At 36.4% G+C, this 24343-nt stretch overlaps 3 protein-coding genes across 3 annotated transcripts in view; 2 read left to right on the top strand and 1 right to left on the bottom strand.

Moving 5' to 3' along the window:
* Nucleotides 1-759: 759 nt before the first annotated feature.
* Nucleotides 760-13748, top strand: LOC111058887 (nucleoporin p58/p45). The gene is made up of 9 exons (XM_039438687.1): nucleotides 760-1023; nucleotides 1785-1927; nucleotides 2245-2505; nucleotides 4735-4831; nucleotides 6099-6250; nucleotides 7813-8075; nucleotides 9614-9812; nucleotides 10773-11084; nucleotides 13143-13748. The coding sequence occupies exons 1-9, from the start codon at nucleotides 950-952 to the stop codon at nucleotides 13280-13282; spliced, it is 1641 nt and encodes a 546-aa protein (XP_039294621.1). The 5' UTR covers nucleotides 760-949; the 3' UTR covers nucleotides 13283-13748.
* A 1461-nt stretch (nucleotides 13749-15209) lies between these two features.
* LOC111058890 (ERI1 exoribonuclease 3) lies at nucleotides 15210-16184 on the bottom strand. Its single transcript, XM_022346470.2, has one exon. The coding sequence runs from the start codon at nucleotides 16075-16077 to the stop codon at nucleotides 15304-15306; it is 774 nt and encodes a 257-aa protein (XP_022202162.2). The 5' UTR covers nucleotides 16078-16184; the 3' UTR covers nucleotides 15210-15303.
* A 385-nt stretch (nucleotides 16185-16569) lies between these two features.
* LOC111058886 (E3 ubiquitin-protein ligase UBR2) overlaps nucleotides 16570-24343 on the top strand; it is a 41826-nt gene continuing 34052 nt past the window's right edge. The window contains exon 1 of the mRNA XM_039439425.1: nucleotides 16570-16860. The gene's annotated coding sequence lies outside the window, so the exon portion shown is untranslated. The remainder of the gene's footprint in view (nucleotides 16861-24343) is intronic.

The raw sequence follows: 24343 nt of genomic DNA, 5'->3' as shown, positions 1-24343 counted from the left end.
AAGGCTGGGACACCAATTGTCCGAACGGGTCGTGGGACATTAATTCTCTAGGTGAGTATAAGATTTTGGGACACCAGATTTTTGGAGTCTTAGTGCCGGTTGCACAACAGGCGGTTAAATTTTAACCGTAATTAATTCCACGAGAACCAATAAGAGAAGCCGTCTTTTCAAAATCGCCTTCTCTGATTGGTTCTTGTAAAACTAATCACGGTTAAAATTTAACCGGCTGTTGTGCAACCGGGCCATACTCTAGTATTAAAACTACTATTGAACGGATCTTATTGCGTTCATTACTCTAGGGATTAGGGACATCAGTTTTGATGTCCGGCTGGTGTTTCATTCGGGTCACCAGTAAGAAGAGCATTATTGGAGTCTGTCTCACACTGGTACGGTACCGTATTGGTGTCCCAGCTTGCTTTATACAAGAACACCACTAATGGTCAATCATGGTGTCCTAATAGCCTTGGTTCGACTCACAGAAAATGGAAAATATTAAATCTGGTGTTAGTGCGGTAAGGACTTAGAAATGCTGTTTGCCAAAAATGTTGAAAGAAAGATGAAAATTTGATGTCCAATCCTCTAATTTGTAATAATTACTATTATAGGTGATCTATATTCAGAAATATATACTGGCAATGTTTCAAAACAATTACTTTTAAAGATAATTTGATAATATTATTATCAAAATTAAAAAACCGTTAAATTTGAAAATATCGATATTTACGAATCGATATCGATATGGTGAGATATCGAGCATCGAATCTGTTTTCCTGTTGGAGAGAAATTAAATTTCTAACCTCGAAAAACAACGAATCACAATATTATTCAATAATGTACAAAAGTTTTTTAATTGTTTGTTAAAATTTTGGACTTTTCAAAAACGAGTATCAGTGACACTTTCAAAATTTTAGATTTTTTCATAGTTTTTGATAGATATTAGTCGTTAAAAATGGCTTTTAATTTTGGAAATCCAACGACTACTCCTTCAACAACACAATCTGCATTTTCATTCGGATCCAATACGTGAGTTTTATATTATTCTATAATATTAATTAATTGATGACTTTGTGTATTGGTTGTATTACCTTTATTTATACTCAAATTTATTCAGTGTATTTCATGGCAAGCTCATACAATAACCCTTCTCAATAATGCTTATACATAATACTCAACATCTTGAATTATTTTTATTTTTTAAATTGAAACATTTCACAATATACCATTACGTCTCTAGGTACCCAAACTATACTCATCAATTCTAGGCTAACACACCTATCCTAGGCCTTGACCAGCTATATTACATTTTTACTAATACTAGAACTACTAATCAACAGTTACCAAAGTTATCGCCTCTCATACTTCTGTTGTATTTTGAAATTGATTCAGAAACAGAACAATTCTCTGCAACCCTCCAAACTTTGAAAGACTCTGAACTAATTCATTTTAAAATATACTATTTAAATTAATTCCAAGTTAATCTGGAACATCTCTAGCCTGATGCCTCCCAATTCGAATTCATTCAGATTTTTAAATGTAATGCCGCATCTACATGCTGGCCGAATGAAGACCAATGTCGACCAACGCCAGTGCGTGGACGTTTGGTTTCCCAGCACTGGCCTTTGTAAAGAGTTGCACTTTTACCAGGCTGGGCCAGCTTACTGGGCCAACATGTATATGCGGCATCATTTATTTACATTCCTTCCAAGTATATCTTATAGTAAGAAAAATATAAACTTTTTTCTGCAATTTATTCAATCTTTTGTTGTATTTTTTTGTAATTAAAGAACATTTGGAGCTGCAACTCCGAGCCAAGGTGGCTTCAATCTACCACTTGGGACATCCACTCCTGCCACTAGCAACGCAGCAACTGGTGGATTCACTTTTGGGGCCTCGACCACTGCTCAACCCGCCGCACCCGCCACTGGAGGTTTGTATAGCATTGATCATATTGAAGCAAGGTTAAAATTTAAATTTCAAACTTCTACAACCTCAAAATTGTTCTAGCAATCAGTTTTTATAGTTAAAATTATTTCTGTAACGCTAGTTCGCTCCAAATTGTGCACACTGATTAATGCTAAATGAACTAGCAAATAATGCTGTGAGACAATCTTATTTTCTCCTGACCAAAAACTACACAACATCTCATTGAAGCTAATCGAATTCTCCCATATAAGAACAGGATCTTCTTGATTTTTCCCAATTATTCTATTCAATTTCTCATTAATTTGAATTCTTTATTGACAGGTTTCACATTCGGGGCCCAACCAGCCTCCTCAGGACTTACTTTCGGCGCTACTCCACTGTCGGCTCCCTCCCTGAGCCTGGGGGGCCTCAAACCGACGGCTGCCGCGACGCCTCTCAAGCCGGCCGCAGTCGCCACCACCACTGCGCAGTCGCTGAACTTCTTCAGCCCCGCTCCGCCCGCCGCCGCGACCACTGCTGCGCCGACCACAGGTCTGTCGTTCGGCGTCAACTCGAACACGGCTATCAAATTCAATCCGCTTAGTGAGTACACTTTTAAATCATTAAAATTGTAAAAACAATATTTCTATCTAATAACATTCACAGGTACAACCATACAGATAAGATAGCATAAGAAAATATGGTTTGTAGAATTCATTCAAAGTTTGAAGTTTTGTATCAAAATATGGTGTTGTGTATCAAGTTGATATGATACTATATCATATTGTGTTGATAATTTATTATGTGTGGTGGTACTGTATCATATTGTGGTGATGCTATAGAGAAACGATAGCATAAGAAGATATCCCATGGTATAGGTTGTTTATGATCCATATTTATAGTCGATTTTTTCAACTCAAGCCGATTTCTGACGACTACTGTCTATTATTATTGTTTTGTTGGGGTGAGAGTGTATGAACGGCACAGTATGAGAGACTACCAGCGTCACATAGCTTCACAACTACTAGGACTATCGGCTTGAGTTAACAGTGAAATATGGAACATAAACGGTCTTTACCATGGGATATCTTCTTATGCTATCTTTTCTCAATGACACTGTTCAAAAATGAAAAAATAACTTAGTAGCCTAACTACAGTATGTAAGTACACTCTTAGGATCAACTCACACTTACGCTACTCAGGTCGAGAAGAGACTCGACTCTAGTCGAGAGCATGTGTTTTCAAATGGTAACAGTCGCGGAGACTAGAATCGACTGGTCTGAGTGTCACCATTTGGAAACACATGCTCTCGACTAGAGTCGAGTCTCTTCTTGACCTGAATTGCGTAAGTGTGAGTTGATCCTTAGGGTGACCACTAATGACAGGACAAGTGTGTCGAACGTGTGTGAACGGACATGTCTTCGAACGAGAAAGACATAAAAGCGAAAGGCTTCGAACGAAAAACAGCTGTTTGACAGCAGCTTATTAGGCTGGTGTCACCAACGACAGGACATGCATGATGAACATGTGTGTACATGCATTCTCATCATCATACACACCACACACACACACACACACACACACACACACACACACACACACACACACACACACACACACACACACACACACACACACACATGTTCATCATGCATGTTTTGTCAACAGCGAGAGACTTTTAACAAAAACAGTTGATTGACAGCATGATTGATGAATTAAGCATAGTTAACCTGTGATATTAACTTTGTTTTTTAATTATTTAGACTATATTACCTGTATATTGAGGTGACATTTGTAATGTATTTAAGATGCATAACATGAAAAATTAAATTGAATTGAATTAATTGATACATGTAACAACCAATAATCTATTCTATTATTGACCGAGCGAAATGAGGTCTAAGATTCAAGTCGACAGTTTTGCGTTTATCTTTATATGTATTTATTTATGTATTTATGTTCCGCATTTACTGCGAAACGTGGCCATAGATTTTCATGAAATTTGACAGGTATGTTACTTTTTGAATTGCGCGTCGACGTATGTATAACGTTTTTTTTGAAATTCTGCATATCAAGGATAATATAAAAGGAAAGGAATTTCCTCTATAGTCCAATATTAGGCTAGGCGCACACCAGTTACTCAATACAAGACAAGACATGGTCAGACACGTTTAGTCACAATACTTCATATTGTTGCTTATGAAGCAACTCACACTGTTTAGTCATAGTAATTAGACACGTCTTCATAAGCAACTATGTGAAGTATTGTGACTAAACGTGTCTGACCATGTCTTGTCTTATCTTGACTAACTGGTGTGTGCCTAGCCTTACTGTAGAAATCAGACTATATAATTATTTATTATGCATCGGCCGTCGAGTGGATTATTAATTTCAAATAGTGACGCATGCAATTGATAACTCAAAGTAACATAATATTTTCTCCTATCTTTTCTCTGCTTAAAACTCAGCTTTAGATGATAGTAGTTGTCCACAACAGATGGTTAGCATTGTCGATACACCAATCTAAGCAGCCATTAGTCGTTTTCACATCGATATCTCGCCGACAGGACAGAACTGAATTCACTCTGATAGACAGTATTAGAGGACGCTGTCGTTTATAACTGCGCGAGGTCTACTGTTCACAGACCTGCTAGTCAATTCAAAATGAATTTATTCATTTATGAATGAATAAAAAAAAATAATAATAAATAAATAAATATCACAGTTTCTGACATTGCCAACCTACTAGTTCAAGACAATGAATAGCTAACTATTCTATTAAAAAAAATAGAATTCAATTAGAAAAATTTCTAAAAATATTCTATTTTTCAGCGCAACCGTCGACGTCAAGCGGTCCCTCATTCATAGGCCCGGCCACCAAAGGATTCAACGCAGCTAAGACCACCGCAAGCACTGGGCTTACTTTCAAGTAACAATCATTTTTTTATTTAATGATAAAGTATTTTAATATGGCTTTATCCTATTAAATTAAGCGAGAAATTTCTGTATTATTTTTATTTATCTATTTGGGTTTATGGATTTGGGTATGTATTTATGTTCAACGGATCTCGAAAACGGCTCTAACGATTTTGATGAAATTTGCAATATAGAAGGTTCTTGATATAAAAATTCGATTGCACTAGGTCGCATCCCTGGGAAAACTCGCTGGAGGACATTAATAGGATAATTATTATTCATCCTTGGAAAAACAGCTGATAATTTCGTCGTCTGTTGATGATGGAAGTGAGTGAGCGAGTGCATGTGTGTAGTACTGAGACAAAATTATGACTCAGCTGTTGAACTTTAGTAATCATTCAATCAGGTACTTAGGCCGGTTGCACAAAAGCCGGTTAAATCTCAACCGAGATTAATTTCACGAGAACCAAATCAGAGAATACTATTCTAAAGAGACGGCTTCTCCAATTGGTTCTCCAGGAATTAATCAGGATTGAAATTTAACCGGCTTTTGTGCAGCCGGCACCAATACCTGATTGAATGATTGCAATATTTCAACAGCTGAGTCATAATTTTTTCTCAGTCCCACACACATGCACTCGCTCACTCACTTCCACTATCGACGGACGACGATATTATCAGTTGTTTTCCAAGGATGAATAATTATTATCCTTTTTTTGACATTCAGCGAGTTTTCTCAGGGATGAGACCTAGTGCAATCGAATTTTTATATCATAAACCTATTATGTTTCGAATTTAGTGGAAATCGTTAGATCCGTTTTCGAGATCCCTTGGAGATAAATAAATATATACAGAAATTGCTCACTTAATATAAGAGGATACAGAAATTTCTCGCTCAGTATAATAGGATTATCACTTACAGCTGATGATGTGTGAGCAGACACGAAAGAATGCTCCTTTAAAATGATATTCTTTATTGAAATAAAGTGGACTATTAACAAAGTCTTAAGTCTCTTCAATTATGGAAAAGTTCCACAACATCAATATTCATGCCACAAACTTTATTATAGAGGCCCGGTTGCACAACAGCCGGTTAAATTTAAACCGTGATTAATTTCACGAGACCCAATCAGAGAAGGCGTTTTTGAAAAGACGGCTTCTCTGATTGGTTCTCGTGGAATTAATCACGGTTAAAATTCAACCGGCTGTTGTGCAACCGGCAGAAAGTGTTTCGTCATGGAAAACAACATCAATTTGAAGCTAATATTTTGTGATTTCAGCACACCGACCACAGGTACCAGTGGTGGTCTGTTTGGCCTGGGTAGTGTCACCACAACCACCAGTGGTGCATCCACGGTGACCACCACGGCGGCAACCACGTTCAAGGGGCTGGGAGGTGTCGATAGTGCCACCATCGCTGGTGGTGTCTCAGGTAATCACGTTTTCACTAACCTCAATCATTCTTTTCAAGACATGCAATGTAATCTTGTACCAGGTAATCTCAAACCTTCATTCACATGTTTATTTCGTAAATCTCAATTAGTTCTGTGTACAGTAGACCTCACGCATTATTCTCATCCACAAGTACCTGATTGAAACTATAGACCTTATGGAAATACAGCAATAGACTAGCTTCTCCACACATCACTGTGTAATCACTTGTCAGCTGATTTATGATGAATAATTCTATAGTCTGATTTTACTTTCCTTGCCCTATTACCATAGGTAAGGAAAGTATTGCTTTCCGAGAAAAATTAAGGTACCCCAATTTCTAAATTTCTATACGTTTCAAGGTCCCCTGAGTCCAAAAAAGTGGTTTTTCGGTATTGGTCTGTATGTGTGTGTGTATGAGTGTATGTGCGTCTGTGTACACGATATCTCATCTCCCAATTAACGGAATAACTTGAAATTTGGAACTTAAGGTCCTTTCACTATAAGGATCCGACACGAACAATTTCGATCAGATGCAATTCAAGATGGCGGCTAAAATGGCGAAAATGTTGTCAAAAACAGGGGTTTTCGTGATTCTCTCGAAAACGGCTCCAACGATTTTGATCAAATTCATACCTAAAATAGTAATCGATAAGCTCTATCAACTGCCACAAGTCCCATATCTGTAAAAATTTCAGGAGCTCCGCCCCATCAATGCAAAGTTTGATTTTAGATTCTCAATTATCAGGCTTCAGATACAATTTAAACAAAAAAATTCGAGTGGAATAGACTCAGCATGAGAATCTCTACAACTAATGTTCAGTAACATTTTCATATGTGTCTCCAGCGTTATTGCCCTGTCACCAGCTGGCTCAAATCTTTGAATAGTAGACTTGAGATGCGCGGGAACACTAGCGTCAGGTGATCAATTTTCATAACGGCAAGGAAAGTTGTGTGAGTGCGCCACACCAGACTTTTACTTTAATATTGGCGTATGAAGGAGGCTCCTTTTTACTTTTATATTTTCCTTGAAATGCAAAATTTCCAAAAACCTTGTATATACGTCGACGCGCAATTTAGAAAGGAACATACCTGTTATACTTCATAAAAATCTATTACCGCGTTTCGCCGTAAATGCGCAACTTTTAAACATTAAGAGAAATGCCAAACCGTCGACTTGAATCTTACACCTCACTTCGCTCGGTCAATCAATCAATCTCTTCATTCAAAACTAGCTGGTAACCCGTGCTCCGCAAGGGTCGAATTAAAACCTTGAAAAACTGAAGAATTAAAAATAGACCTATAACCATCCTTGGTAAATAGAGAATCTAAATGCAAAAGTTCAAGTTAATTAGTTGAGTAGTTCAGACGTGATGATGTGTCATTCGTGAATTTCCGATCCCGTACGTGTAAAAGCCAATTCTTCCATTCATTCATAGACAATAGATACAATGCAAGTAAAAACAACAGGCATTAGCCCAAAACTGCTTTAAGTCTTAATTTGGAATATACATTTTTCCTTTATTATAATATAGATTTATCTCAATTTTGACGATGTTATAGGCACTACAGGAGCAGGTAGAACGGAGAACAAAACAGTGAAAGTGAATCAAGTGCCGAACGACATCATCCAGTCGATCGAGGGCTTCAAGAGTTTTGTGAAAAGTCAGAAGAACCTCAGCTGTGAAGTGGCGCGAGCCTCCGCCAAGCCATTGGCCAAGGTCACTGAGAACACAAACGGCCTTGAGAAGTTGTTGGCCTCACTCTCATCGGATCTACAGAAGAATAGCATCTTGGTTAATAAACTCAAGGATGATACTTCCAAGGTACGTGCGTTTCAATTGTTTTGTTAACAAGGTTAAGATTGGGGAAAAAGTTTTTTTAGAATGTTTTATTTGATTTTTCAACGGCCTTGAAGAAATGTTGGCCTCACTCTCATCGGATCTACAGAAGAATAGCATCTTGGTTAATAAACTCAAGGATGACACTTCCAAGGTACGTGCGTTTCGATTGTTTTGTAAACATGGTCAAGATGTCAAGATTGGGGAAATTTTTTTTTTTAGAATGTTTCATTTGATTTTTCAACGGCCTTGAAGAAATGTTGGCCTCACTCTCATCGGATCTACAGAAGAATAGCATCTTGGTTAATAAACTCAAGGATGATACTTCCAAGGTACGTGCGTTCAATTGTTTTGTAAGCATGTTCAATATTGGGGAAAACGTTTTTTTTTGGAGAATTTTTAATCTGATTTTTCAACGGCCTTGAAGAAATGTTGGCCTCACTCTCATCGGATCTACAGAAAAATAGTATTCTGGTTAACAAACTCAAGGATGACACATCCAAGGTACGTGAGTTAACAAATAATAGAGATAAGATAGCATAAGCAGAGATATCTCATGGTATAGTTCCAAATCCCATTTATGTTCCAAATTTCATTCTTAACTCAAGTCTTTCACTGTCGACAACTGTCTATTATTCGTGTTTTGGCCTGGTGATAAGAGTGTAAGAACGGCATAGTATGAGAGACTACCAGCGTTACATAGCTTCACGAAAAATAACTAATAGGACTATCGGCTTGAGTTAACAGTGAAATATGAAACATAAAAGCCATATACCATGGGATATCTTTTTATTCTATCTTTTCTCTATGGTTGAAATGCCAGTTTGGACCAGCATAAATCAAAATCGAGAAAGGAACAATTTCAGGTTGTGCCTGTTGTTCATTTTCTTTTTGAATGATTTATTTAGTGGTAAATGAAGCGATATCTAACCATAGAGAAAATAGTGCATGAGAAGCTATCCCATGGGATAGGGCGTTTATGTTCCAAATTTCACTGTTAACTCAAGCCGATAGTCCTAGTAGTTATTTTCCGTGAAGCTATGTAACACTGGTAATCTCTCAAACTATGCCACTCTTTCACTCTCACCCGGCCAAAACACTAATAATAGATGTATAGTATTTCAACATATATTTTTATTTTCTCACATGTTTCGAATTTTCAAGTCATTTTAAACTGATGTGACCATTTTCAAATGTCGACCGAGTTTGATGAAACCGGGCCCAAGTCAATGAAATCAAATGAATTATAGTTTCAACTTGATTCGATGAATCTTGTTTCGTTCAAATGTTTTGAATTATAGTTTTAACTTCATTTTTGTTGCGTTCTGATGTTTCGAATTATGGTTTCAACTTATTTTTTGCTGCGTTCAAATGTTTTGATACTTTCAACTTTATTTTTGTTATGTTCAGGTGTTTTAAACTGAACACAAGTTTCAATTCAAAGTATAAGTTTCAACTTAATTTTTGTTGCGTTTAGGTGTTTTGAATTATTATAGTTTCAACTTAATTTTTGTTGCGTTCAGGTGTTCGCGCAGTGCGAGATGGCTCAGCGTACCCATGACACTCCGGCCGGACTGCAAAACGAGAACGTGGCGCCTCTCGAGTTCTTCCTAAATCTGGTGGCCTCCTTTGAGCACAGCGCACAAGTGCTGCGTCAGCAGATTGACAACACTGAGAAGCATGTCAACACGCTCAATCAGCCGGCTATGCTTACCAGTCAAGGTCAGTCATCAATCAAGCAAACTATCGATTAATTTTGTTCATCCAGCCTGTCATGCCAACCATCTAAGGTCAGTCACCAATCAATCAATCATTCATTCAGTCAATCCTTCATTTCAGAAAAACGTTCTCTGTTTTGTTTTCATGGAATTTAATCAGGTTGTGAAGATTTAACAGGCTTTTGTGCAACATGGGCTATGACTAGAAATGTTCATACTCATAGATATAATACTAGAAATAGAGGAGAATATGCTTCATTATACCGAAGAACATATATTGAAAAAAACGAACATGTATGGGCCTTGAATTTATTAGAAAACTTCCTACTCACATGAAAAATTGTGAAGATCTCCATGTTTTTGGGAAGGAGTTGAACAGCTTTTTGATGGGTGGAGTATTCTATACCACGGAAGATTTTTCTTGTAAAGAGGGTTCCTTTGCGTGATTTTCTTTATTCTTTTTTCTTTATAAATTTTGACAATTTCTATACCCTGATAAACGAAATTTTGAAAGAAACAAACAGACAATCAATTGATCAAGCTTTCAATTTGTCAACCATTGCTATCTTCATAAAACCTCAACACTAATCTTCTAATATTATCAAATAATTATAGTAAGGTCAGCCTCTAACATAAGGGTATGATCACATTGGATGCACTTATGTGCAAGCGCACGTGAGATCAAGCATAACCATGCTTGCTGATGAGAAACAATCTCTGGAAAGAGCCATAGAAACCGTTTGTGACTTGTCTGTCGCTGCTCACACTGAACGCAACCTGCAAGTGCACGCGTTCAGTGTGAGGAACACTTCTCACTCTCACTGAACGCGTGCACTTTGAAGGTGTTTCAATGGCACTTTCCAGACTTTGATTTCAGCTAATTCGACGTGCAGTTGCACATAATATACGCATTCAATGTGATCTCACCCTTAACTTTGCTAAACTTTTCGTGCCGTGTTTACAGAACTGTTAACCGCACTTCGCCGTCTGCACGAGAGCTTCGTAGCGCTGGCCGGACGTCTGCAGCTGGTTCATCAAATGGTGACCGCTGAGAAGCAGCGACACCTCGCCATGAGACGCCACTTCCTCAAGGACACCACTGACATCTTCCTGAGGGACTCTGCCTCATCAGACCAATCAGCGGCCGCCAAACGCAGTGTGGTAGGCGTGGCCACTGGCCCCACCCCTTTCTCGTCATTGGGCGGCAGCGGCCTAATGCTGCAGCAACAGCAGCCAATCGCAGTGCAGGATACGTTCAATAGCCAGTCCAATATTGGTGAGCAATTTTCGTAGTTTTAGGGTAACTGTTCACTGGAACCGTATTCAACCGATCCGTTCGGCCGTTGGATCGGACAAATCTGCCGGCCGTTAATTCGGCCGAATATGGTCTTACATTGGAACCGTTCACGTCAGTCTAGTTACCAATTATTGAATTAACTACTATCATAGCCACCAAAGTTTTTCATAAACGATGATTATATTGAGATTTTGAAAATTGAATAAACAAATATCCACTAAATTAGTTATTCATTACAATAATCTTACCTTCAAAAAATATCCACTAATTTAGTTATTCATTATTAAGCAATCTTTGTTCACAGATTCCTTTGAACATCACGACGATGATATCTTTTGTCTCTCATATCCCACAATGGAACATATTCTTGAAACAAACTTATCAACTTTTCATTGTCCATAGTTACAACTTAATAAAACAGAACAACTTCAAGAAATAAAAACAAACAAGACTGTGAAACAATTTTAGGTTAGGAACACTTTGTTGTCTCAGCTCGACTAGTCAGTTCGGCCGGATATAGCCGGAAAATCCTATTCAATTCGGATCGAAAAATTGATCGGCCGGATACGGCAATATTGCAATGGACGAGCATCCTTTCTTTTTTGGGGGGATCGTTCAGTAGTTTTCGGCCGATGCTAGTTCGGACGAAAACGGTTCTAGTGGACGGCCCACCTAATTTGAGTCTGTACTTATTGTAATAATATTCGTATGGCTTTTATTGGTGGGGAGTCCCTTGCGGGAAGGTCCCACCGCCTGAATATATAATTCAAGCCGTCAATGGGCCTTAAGACTGTCATACTTCAACCGGGACCGACAATTTAACGAGTCCATCCGATAACACGGGCTTAAGATTGTGAGACAGTATTCAGCTATCACTAAAAGTGAGTGAACATGTGAAACGTAACGATAGTGTGCAGCCTTTGCAGCAGTCTACAGTGTGATTCACTCTATTTCAGCATTTAATTAACGTTGATTTGCTATCCTTGTCAATCATTAGATAAAGCAGATAGCTCTATCCTTCCCCTACTCCGCACCGTTGCCAAATTATACACTATACACCGTTTGTACACTATATAGAAATATAATGAACTACCACAGTATTTCATATCAGTTACAAAAATTCATAATTGAACCGTGGAAAATATAATTTATTCTCTTGGTTTCTAAAAAACATATTTTTGAGATATAAGAGATCATTATTAACAAGAATTAATATCATATTAGATTTACCGGGTTAACTCGAATCACAGCTATCTACTATAGAAGGCTATATTCTGAAAGAAACATGGCAACTATGCCGCCCCATCATTTCTACATACAATGTTGCAGAGCTAGAAAAGGATAGCGCCATCTGCTCTGTCGAATAATACACAAGGATAGCAACACCAATTTTAACCACATACTGTTATTATAACGTGGACTTTACTAAGGTTGAAAATTATGACTGTATGTTGTTGACTCAAGTCTTAGCCTTCCGGTAGTCGCGCCCTATTCAATCACACAAGCAGTCGCGTGTTGTAATTTTGTACAACATCCACTTCTCCAAGTGTTATGACTCTTTTTACTGTCAAAACATATTAATTAATTGTATAATTACTATTTCTATCTTATTGGATTATTTTACGCCTATAAACATTTGAATGATTACCATTTCGTAGCCCAATAAGGTATATATCAAGCAAAGCTATCAATTCTGTGTTATTGGTTCGTTTACAGTCCCCGTATACAGTCTTTCCCTATCATACTTACGCGCTATGGCGACCAAATGGCACCTAAAGACTGAACCATTGCTTGGTTGATACTGCAACTCAGTGGAGTGATGGGGAGAAAGTTTTGGAATGCATAGGTGCATCATTCACTAACACCACCCTATTCAATAGTTCTGTGCAGTAAAAAAAACTGACACTGTTGTACTTTTTACAGCAGCGCGACTGCTGGAAGGTTAACATCACAGTATTTTAGTTCAATTTTTTCCACACATTTTTTAAAAATAAATTGACATACATTTTTTCACTTGACATGTTTGTTGTGTTTCAGGCTGGGGATCTTCTATGCCGACCTCTTCTTCGGTTCAAGGCATCGGATCGAGTTCCTCTTTCAACTTTTTTAGTTCCTCATCAACCGATAACTTCCAGCTGTCAAAACCGCCACCAGGAAATAAGCGTGGCAAAAGATAAGAATGCTAACATAACTAAAAGCCGGTAATTGAATTCAATTTGAGAACTGTTTCCTGATTGCATTGTATGTCTAATAGATTTAACCATGATTAAACTGTCATCTAACGAACCTGAGGTGAAAATATGGTAGTTTCCTGTTGTCTCTACTCTTTCTTTTTTCTTCCGATGTCTGCACCGCGGTCCCAGGATCGGAGAATTATATGCTCGGGTATCTCTGCCTTAAGATTGTCCAGAGACTCCTATAACAATATGGGGTATTGTCTCCATTAATAAATAAAACCAATGTCACGAGAACCATGAGCGAAATGACCTCAATGCAATGGATAACATGTTTAATCAGCGGTCAGATTTGAAAGACATTCATGCAACCGGGCCTTTGTCTAAAAACTAATTTTGTTCTAGCCAACGTTTCATTTACTAGATCATATTTTCTATGTTCGTAATAAATTTGGGATTTCAGCAAGAATTGTTTTATTTTAGTGTTGAAAAACTCCAAGAATTATTATAGTGAGGTCCACGTTATAATGGCAGTATTTGATTAACATTGGTGTTGCTATCCTTGTCTATCATTCGACAAAGCAGATACCGATGTCCTTTTCTAGCTCCGCATTGTCACCAGATCGTTGTTAACTATGTAAAAATATATGTGAACAGTTTATATTGCCATAAAATATAACTGTATCAGCTGTTCTATATTAGGAGGTAGTGGCAAGACTGAGAATCGGCAACGCTGTTCTTCTATCTTTCTCCACTGCCATTATAACGTGGACCTCACTCTTGCCAATTTTTGTTGTAGAACACAATGTTATGTTCAAATATTCTTTCAAAATTACTTGTTTAATTATTCACACTTCTACATCTCCTACCATTACTCTTCCTTCTCCTTTTATTATTCCTCCTCCTCCTCAAGAAGAGGGATAAGAAGAAGAAGAAGAACAGGGAGAAGGAGAAGAATGAGAGGGTGAAGAAGAATAAGAAGAAGTTGGAGAGGAAGAAAAAGAAGGAGGAGGAGAAGCAGAAGAAGAAAAAGAGGGGGAAGAAGAGGAGGGAGAAGGTGAAGAAGATGGAGGTGGAGAAGAAGATGAAGGGAGGGAGAAGAAGAAGAAGAGGGAGAAGATGAAGAAGAAGAAGATGGAGGTGGAGAAGAAGATGGAGAAGAAGAGGGAGAAGAGTAGGGAGAAGAAGAAGAAGAGGGAGAAGATGGAGAAGAAGAAGATAGAGGTGGAGAAGAAGAAGATGGAGAAGAAGAAGAAGAGGGAGGAGAAGAAGAACAAGAGTGAGAAGTAGAAAAAGAAGAGGGAGAAGAAGAAAAGGGAGAAGAAGAAAAGGGAGTAGAAGAAGATGGAGGAGGAGGAGAAGAAGAAGATGGCGAAGAAGAATTCCGTTCTACTCCTCCTCCACCACCGCCTCCTCTACTTCTCACTCCTCCACATCCTGGACTATGGAGAAGAGGAGGAGGAGGAGACTAGTAACAAGTAAGTAGTACCTCCGCTGTTCCACTATGGTTTCACCTTTACCAAAGATTTAGGGCCGTTTGCACAGTCAAAGCTTAAACTCGATTTAATCAGCTGGTGGCTTAAACTCAAAATGAAACACATTATAACAAACTAGACTTGATACGGATTTAATCCAGTTTGAAATGAAATTCAGTTCAAACTGTCACTGTGCAAACGGCCCTAAGTTTCCTACAGATAATGATTAGACTGTGATTAACATATTTCATTAAAATGCTTCTTAATGCTAAAGCATGGTTTAATTCCGCATCTAGATGCGGTTGGCCCAATGAAGGCCAATGTCGACCAGCACCAGTGTGTGGATGGGTGGTTTGCCAACGCTGGCCTTCATTGGGCACTGGTCACATTCCAGGCTGTGCCAGCAGATTAGCGAACAGATGTGGCACAGGGGTGAGACTGCAGAAAAAATAAAATTGATGTGATTCATCAACAATTTATTCAATAACCGACGAATTCACATGATTGAGTATTTAACAGAATTTACCCTTTCGATTGTAATACTAAACATTATGTTGCTCCAAGAACTAATCCGCCTTCAGCTAGTTTCTTAACAATATTCGCTATATTTTTACAATCATCTATTCCACTATGTAGCCGTCCCTCGAAAGGAAGTTCTAGAATTTCCAACATATGCTTCAGTCCATAAGGATAAGTACCGGTTGAAATTGAAAAAGATTCTTTTATATTTATCCATTTTGTCATTTGGGTGGGAACTGGTATATCGGAGTGCTGACATTGCATTGGCAACATCACTTTCAGATCCCAGTCCCCGGAAGTGACAAACACTGGTTTCTCGGCATTGTTGACAGTTTTTTGTTGCTCGAACCAGTCCAGGAAGTCTTTGAGCACTGTTTCAAAGTGAGGTTGGTCGGCAAGAGTATCGTCGTTTATTCCAGTGAGCGTAACACAGAATGGATCCAATTGTTCACAAAGTTTTGGTTTAACAAACTGATGAAACTGTGAAGTCACTTGCAAAGTTTTGCCATCTAACCACAGACATGGAAACTCGATTATTTCCTGCTCTTTCAACGTGCCAAATCCTTCCATACATGTGCTTTCAAAATCTAATATCAGGAATGCGTCATATATTTGTTTTACAGTGTCTTCTGATTTTTTAAATCTATAAAACTTCTTATCTTTTTTCGTATAACGGAATTTGACAGAATCTAATTGCACACTTCTATTGGAAATATTAAAGAAAATAGTATCAATAAATGAAACCTTCGATGAACGCTTACAGAGACAGTTAGAAGTGAGGAGAGCAAGTTTACGAAGCATCATAGTCTAATAAAACTTTACAATTACAATAATAGTACGCAAATTACTATGCATTGGTAAATCAACACACTAACTGAACTGAGCAATAACATAACCTAACTTTTTGTGTCTCGGGCAGACGACAAAATGGAAACTGCTGATTCTCAGTTTTGCCAACATACAGATTTAGTCATTATGAATATCTTATCAAATCAATAAAAGTTGTAAAATTGATAATTCATAGTATTTTTTTCATCCAATAGAAATAAAATTGTTGAGAAAAGGCTTTACATTATTGTAGAATTCTATCGAGTTGGTAGTTGTCTCCCAATCAGAGGATTTCATAACAAAAATCAAAAGACAGATTCAAAGAATTTATTGTATTTTTCAAAGTTTAATTTATATTTAAATCTCAAGAATTCTTCCCATTTCATTATTATTGTTGAAAACGATTTTTTCTGAATAATCTATTTTCAACATCAGCTGCTCAGTGAAGGCTTCATAATTTGGTCCACATCCAGTCGTCACAAAACATCCCGTTTCAGTAGAATTGCATACAAAGAAAACTCATCAGCTGAAAAGCTGGTGTATGAATTTCATAGTAATGTCTTTCTAAAATCAGGATAAATGAAATTCATTGTTTTATTATTTCAAAACACTTATTGGAATAAGTTCTGACTATATTATTCTCTTTTTAACTGTGCCAAGAATAGCTGCTGAAGTGAAACATTGTAAAGTGAAAGTGTTGGAATAATCTGCCTAAGAAGACGATCGCTAGAAAATTTTGGATTTTTCACATAAACAACAGTAAGTAATCGTATGAAATGATTATTCTTCAATAATAAACTTGATTACAACAGTATATTTGTATTCCGGCACTTGAAGATCTTTGGAATCAGTTGATATAGTTACGGCATTTTAATAGGTCAAATGAGAAAATGCTGTCATTTTTCCATTGTGTGTTTTACTGCGTTAAATCCTATTTCACTTAATCTTCTTCAGTTAAGTCATTAAATAGATAACTCAGTTTCTTATTGAATTATTGTATGATAATCACTTGGCTTTTTTGTTCTAATTCAGTTTTCATTATAAGGCTAGTAGACAAGTTATGAACTAGCAATTGCTAGTTTGTAAGGTAGGAATTAAGAGTTCTAGTTGTTAGCTCAACGTTTGAAAAATTAAAGATCCAAAAATAGTTGATAAACAGTACATAAAAATGTTAGACTGTTAGATACTGATACAGTGAAGTATTACGTGATAATTTCATTGACGTATCAATTTTCCACTGATTTACGTGACAAACTAGAAATTACTCATTTTGTTCTTCCAAGAAGCATACCAAATCAAAAATATAATTGACTCGTCAATATAATAATTGAATCATTTTAAAATTTCTAACTACAAAGTAGAATTTTGTTTTATTATTTAATTTGTTATCAGTTTATTCCATTGAAACCAGATAGGAGAGACTATTTTATTTTGTTCGGTATTTTTCTGTAAAGTACGGTATCAGAATTTTTTGTTAGATATACCTGGATAACTAGAATCACAGCTATCTAGAAGGCAGTGATAACTGAAAATCAGCCAACCTGTAGCTCTATCATTTTCCACTGACTTTATAACGCGAATCTCATTCTAGTGAGACAGATTTGTATAAGGGTAACCGTCCACTGGAACCGTATTCAACCGATCCGTTCAGCCGTTGGATCGGACGAATCTGCCGGCCGTCCATTGAAACCGTTTACGTCAGTCTAGTTCAGTAGTTGGCTGGTTGCCAATATTGAATTAACTACTATCATAGTCACCAACATTTTTCATAAACAATGATTATATTGAGATTTTGAAAATGGATAAACAAATATCCACTAAATTAGTTATTCATTACAATAATCTTACTTTCAGATCCTATTTGTTCAGCAATCTTTGTCCACAGATTCCTTTGAACATCACGACGATGATATCTTTTGTCTTGCATATCCCACAATGGAACATGCTCTTGAACCAAACTTATCAACTTTTCATTGTCCATAGTTACAACTTTATAAAACAGAACAACTTCAAAAAACAAGACTGTGAAACAATTTTAGGTTAGGAACACTTTGTTGTCTCAGCTCGACTAGTTAGTTCGGCCGGATAGAGCCGGAAAATCGCATTCAATTCGGATCGAAAAATTGATCGGACGTATGAACTGTTGCAATGGACGAGCATCTATTCCTTTCTTTGTTGGGGGATCGTTCAGACGAGTTCGGTAGTTTTCGGCCGATGCTAGTTCGGACGAAGAAGGTTCTAGAGGACGGCCCACCTAAAGCAGATAGCATTATCCTTATTCAGCTCTGCAACGTTGTCAAATAGTATTTTAACGATTTAGAAATATAATTAATCAGCAAAATAGTTATCTCAATAATAAATATTTATTTTCTTTGACGAGTGAATTAAATATTGATTATTTTTAACAAGAATGAACTATTAATATTACATCAGATATACCGGTATCAGCTATCCTATATAGAAGGCAGAGAATTGTAACTGTGTTCTCCTATATTTCTACACTACCATTATAACGTGGACCTCCTCCTGTCTCCTTTGTAGGTGGCAGTGGCTTGGCAGAGAATCAGCAACGCTGTCTCCACTGCCATTATAACGTGGACCTCACTATATAGTGCAGTGCATTACGATATTCACACTCAGTTTGGAGCATTGTTTTGTTGACCAGTGCACTTTAAAAAATGTTTGCCGTCTGAATATTTTGGCCACCACTTGAGGGCTGTTGGTGTTTTTGTTCGCGTGTGCAAAATTCAGTAGGCATTGACCCGCTTCCCAGCGGCCACAATAAATAAATTTGGCACTTGATGCAAAACTGATTTTTGTTGGTGTTAAGATGATGATGATGCTTTGTTCGAATTTTATTGGCAGTGACCAGTGAGACTTGGTTGGTCCAAGTCGTTGCACGACGATTAGATAGATACGGTGATGGCATCATCTGATTTCTTCCTCTCCTCCTCCTCCTCCTCCTCCTCCTCCTCCTCCTCTTTCTCCATCATCCTCATTCTTATCCTTCGTACTTCTCCTCTCCTTCTCCTCAATCTTCACCTCCTTCTCCCTTCCTCTCTACATCCTCGTCTACCTTCTCCCGTTTCTCCTCCTTCCTCTTCACTTCTTTTCTCTCCTCTTTCTTCTCCTTCTCCACTATCATCTTCTCCTACTTTAACCTATCTTTCTAGTATTCTACATCTTATTTTTCTTTATCTCATATTTTTTTCTTTTCTTCCAGTATCTCATATAAATTATCTTATTTTTCTTTATTTATACAGTATATCTCTTCTTTCTTCTCTTCCTCCACTATCATCTTCTCCTACTTTAACCTATCTTACTCCTTATTCTTCCTCCTCATTTTCTAGTATTCTACATCTTATTTTTCTTTATATCTGATATTTTTTTTTCTTCCAGTATCTCATATACATTATCTTATATTCTTTAGACATTATCATAGTATTCTAGTATATAACATCTTATTCTCTTCATCTCTGATATTATTTTTTTTGCTATTCTCCTAATATTTTACATCTTATTTTCTTCATCTCTCATATATATTTTTTGCTATTCTCCTTCCAGCTTAATTAGTTGCTCCTCCTCCTCTTCCTCCTCCACTATCATCTTCTTCTCCCACTATTACATTTTGCTCATCTATTTGTCTTCCTTCATAAATCTTCTTCTTATATCTTACATCTTATTTTCCTAATCTCTGATAATTTTTTTGTTGCCTTTCTCACCTCGACTTGATCACTTGCTCTTCTTCTTTTTCTGCTCCTTAACTTTGTTACTCATCCTCCTTGGAATAATTAAATAAATGATAATAAATAATTAATATCAAATAACACCCAAACTTCAATAAATACATTGTTTGTTTTTTCAAACATCATCCTCATCTTCCGTTCAACTGTTCCTTGCTCTTTTCAACCTCCGCATCACCCCTATCTCTGTCTCACTTCCTGTATGACCTCATCAAGCCAACACTGTTGTCGACGATCGAATCTTCTAGTACAACTTGTAGCAGATCTGCTTTGAGCCACTGCCAAAATCCCAAATTTCATGTAACATTTAAATTTTACAGTGTCTCAGCTTCATACAAAGGCCAATATCCATCACAGAATTTGTTACTCTAGGAAATAAAAAAGTTACTGTAGTGAGGCTCAAGTTTTGATGGCAGTGGAGAAAGATAGGAGAACAACGTTGCCGATTCTCTGCATTTCACTGCCTATTGCTGATTTAAATTTCTGTAATCGACTTATGATATTTTCATATTTTCTCTTATCGACTAATCATGATATTTTCATGGCCTGCTCTTTGTTTATCAATAGTTGTGCATATTATGTTTTCTATAGAGGGTAGCCGATACCGGAATATCTGATGTAATATTAACTGTTTATTCTTGTTGAATATAATCATTTATATTTCATTCGCCAAGAACATATATTTTTGAATGATTTAATAATAAATTAGCACAATTTAATTTATTCACAACACACAAAAATACAATGAGAAAAGGCAATATACAACAAAACAATAACAGTAACAATGATATTAAACACATTAAAAGACAATATTGCTAAAATGATGTGTGCTAAAAAGAAAGAGGGGGAAAATACCTTGCCAACTATGGTTTCCCCTCGTAATAGGCAGGTAAGGTATAACTGAAAGGGAAGGGTGTGTGATAGGGAAGTGAAAGAAGGTAGGTAGATAGGCAGGGCTATTTAATTGAGATTAAATACTTTGTTTATCAATTACATTTTTCTACAATTTTAAAAACGATCTGGAAACATTGCGGAGCTGGTAAAGGATAGAGCTATCCGCTTTGTCGAATGATAGACAAGGACAGCAACACCATTTTAATCAAATACTGTCATTATAACGTGGACCTCACTATAGAGCCATCAATAAGTTGCTAATAATTCTAAAATAAATAGTTCACCAGCGAGCTCTCTTACTTCGGGGGCACCCTACATTCAAAACGTTCTATTCAAATTTCAATCCAATTCATTCATCCTTTACAAAAATCACCTCACTTGAACCTGATGTGTTGCCATCAATTTGCTTGGGACTTCATTGTAGTTGAAGTGGGTGTTAGCTATTTAGGGGGGGGGTCATTTCCTTCCCCCCGTCCACCTGTCTTGTAGTCTCTTCCTCCTCCTCTAACAGATCCTAGCTCCTCTATCTCTCTCACAGATTCATTATCACTCTAACACAGTCTGTCCTTTACAGCTAAAAATAGTCGGTCAACATTTATTCTTCCCCTTCTCCTTCTTTATCTTGTTCTTCTACTATCACCCATCTTTATCGGCCTTCCATTTTTCTTTCTTTCTTGTCAACAATACCAATAAATTAACCGTCCGCTTTTTCAAGTTTCTTCCTGTGCACTTGGCTCTAGTCGTAACAAGGGTAGATAACTTATTGAAATGAAAATAACAACAAGGTACCCTTTCTGCCATTATAACGTGGACCTCACTATATAACGGGGTTCCACTGTATTTTAAGTGGCTAACTTAGTTTATTTGGCCTCAAGAATTTACTCTAGAGAGATTCTTTTCATACTAACCATTGATTTCGCCGCAAGAATCTACTCTAAAGAGATTCTTTTCATACTAACCATTGATTTCGCCTCAAGAATTTACTCTAAAGAGATTCTTTTCATACTAACCATTGATTTCGCCGCAAGAATTTACTCTAGAGAGATTCTTACCATACTAACAAATCTTCAGAAATTCAATGTAAATAAAGCTTGGATGAGGAGCATTAGTGCTGATATACTATAATGAGGTCCACGTTGTAATGGCAGTGGAGAAAGATAGCAGAACAACGTTGCCGATCCTCTGTCTTGTTAATGCCTTCTATAGACGGTAGCTGATACAATCAATCAAGTTTTATTGTACAAAATATTTACATTGGAGGTCCCACTAAACCTGAAGGTTTTTCAGTAGGTGCCTATATAAGTATACATAATAAATCATAGAATCGTACATTACAAAAAAAAAATAAATAAAGTCAACAGATTTGATAAGAGGAAGAGAAAAAAATTTTTGCATGCAAAGGGAAGTTGGGAAGTAAGAAGAGGATGTAAAGGAAAGAAGGTGGTGAGGAAGGTAAACTTATCTAGGAACTAGAATAGGTAATAAAATTTAAGTAAATAAATTAGATAAACTACTCAAGTAGAAGAAAAATATCAAGTAAATCAAATCATAAATTACGAAAAATAAGTATTCACTATTTATGACAACAAAAATATAATAAACATACATGGGGAAAAATTGAGAAATTAAAGTTAAATTTACAGGTTTATTGATGTAATATTAACTGTTCATTCTCGTTTAAAATAATCAATTATATTTTATTAAGCAAGAAATTTTATTTCTCAATAATTTCATAATGATTAAGATAAACATTTTGTTAATTTCAATTTTTTTAATTTATTAAAAACACACAAAACAAGACAAAACAAAATTACAAATTATTACGAAGCAAATAAAACACAATAAAATGTTACAAATATAAAAAAACCAGGGGCTTTGTGAATTAATTATTGATTGTTAAAAGACGATCTGGCATCAGAGCAAAGCGAGAAAGAGATAGCTCTATCCGGTTTGTTGAATGATAGACAAGGATAGCAATACCATTGCTAATCAAACACTGCCATTATAACGTGGACCTCACTATAGCAAAGAATGCTGCCATCTTGATCTGATTCTAGCTTGAGATCTTTTCAAAGTAATTGGCCCGCGAGTTTTGAAAATAGAACATTCGGTTTATTTTCGATCACCGGAATTTGTCGTGTTCAAGATGAAACAATGGCTGCTCTATCAATGCCTTGAGATGACATTAGACGGTGGTTTCATAACAAACTTTGACTACAATTTTGAATTTTAAAAACACTCATAAGTGACAGACTCATTCAACAAAGCGGATAGCGCTATCTCTTTCTCGCTTTGCTCTGTTGCCAGATCGACTTTTAACAATGCAGAACTGATAATTAATTAACAAAATATTTCATCTTAATTATGAAATTATTGAAAAATGAAATTTCTTGCTTAGTAAAATATATAATTGATTATTTTAACCGAGGATGAACGAAAATATTACAGCAATAAACCAGTATCAGCTACCGTTTATAGAAGGCATTGACAAGACAGAGAATTGGCAACGTTGTTCTCCTATCTTTCTCCACTGCCATTATAGAACTAATAATAAATTAACAAAATATTTCATCCTAATTATGAAAATTCGTTATGAAATTATTGAAAAATATTACTTCTTGCTTAATAGAATAATATCGGGGCGCCCGAGCTTCGCTCGTTATTTTTATTTATCGATAAACAGAACACAATTCTCTAAAATGATCGTGTTTATTTTTCACAGCTGGTTATACGTCATCTTATGAATTTCGGGGATACGATATTTTGATTTTTCACATACTCGCTCACTCACTTTTTTACTATCCACAGCTGTTTCAGCCAAGGATGAATTATCCTTTTAATGTCGTTCAGCGAGTTTTCCCAAGGATGAGACCTAGTGCAATCGAATCTTTATATCATAAACCTACTATGTTCCAAATTTCGTGAAAATCGTTAGAGCCGTTTTCGAGATCCGTTAAACATAAATAACCAGATGTATAAATACAGAAATTGCTCGCTTAATATAATAGGATAATTGATTATTTTAACCGAGAATGAACAGTTAATATTACATCAATAAACCTGTATCAGCTACCGTTTATAGAAGGCATTGACAAGACAGAGAATTGGCAACGATGTTCTCCTATCTTTCTCCACTGCCATTATAACGTGGACCTCACTGCAGGGAATGCCGACCGTTAGAAGTGAATCTCAATATACTGTAGTTGCAGATACTATTTTGTACTTTTTTATTTCATATTATGTAGGTATAGTTTTTGTATTAATTTCAGAGGCAATAAATTCCATTTGATTTGAAATACTGTACATAACCAAGTTCACAATAAAATTCTACACAAGCTACGATACCATAAGTTGATAATCTATTTTTTCCTGTTAGGGCTACTCTTAAATATAAAAAAATAGGATATAAAAATAAAAATCCAGTACTGAATATAAAAATAGAAATCCAGTACTCTTTTAAAAATTGTCTATTCACAACATTTTTCGGCTTTATGATGTCATTATCTATCAAGTCTTGATAATGGCATCATATAGCCGAAATATTTTGTGAATAGACAATTTTAAAAAGGGTACTTTTTGAAATTAAATTTATTCACAACATGTTT

This window comes from Nilaparvata lugens, chromosome 12 (assembly GCF_014356525.2).
Source record: "Nilaparvata lugens isolate BPH chromosome 12, ASM1435652v1, whole genome shotgun sequence".
NCBI classification, from domain to species: Eukaryota; Metazoa; Arthropoda; class Insecta; order Hemiptera; family Delphacidae; genus Nilaparvata; species Nilaparvata lugens.
Note: the sequence above shows the minus strand (reverse complement) of the source record. Positions and strands in the feature narration are given on the sequence as shown.

What these genes read in the sequence shown, in the direction of transcription:
- LOC111058887 (XM_039438687.1), top strand. Translation starts at nt 950, where the DNA reads ATGGCTTTTAATTTTGGAAATCCAACGACTACTCCTTCAACAACACAA. An exon ending in TATCAAATTCAATCCGCTTA is followed by an intron (nt 2,506 to 4,734) that starts GTGAGTACACTT and finishes TCTATTTTTCAG; the next exon opens with CGCAACCGTCGACGTCAAGC. An exon ending in AGCACTGGGCTTACTTTCAA is followed by an intron (nt 4,832 to 6,098) that starts GTAACAATCATT and finishes TTGTGATTTCAG; the next exon opens with CACACCGACCACAGGTACCA.
- LOC111058890 (XM_022346470.2), bottom strand. Translation starts at nt 16,077, where the DNA reads ATGATGCTTCGTAAACTTGCTCTCCTCACTTCTAACTGTCTCTGTAAG.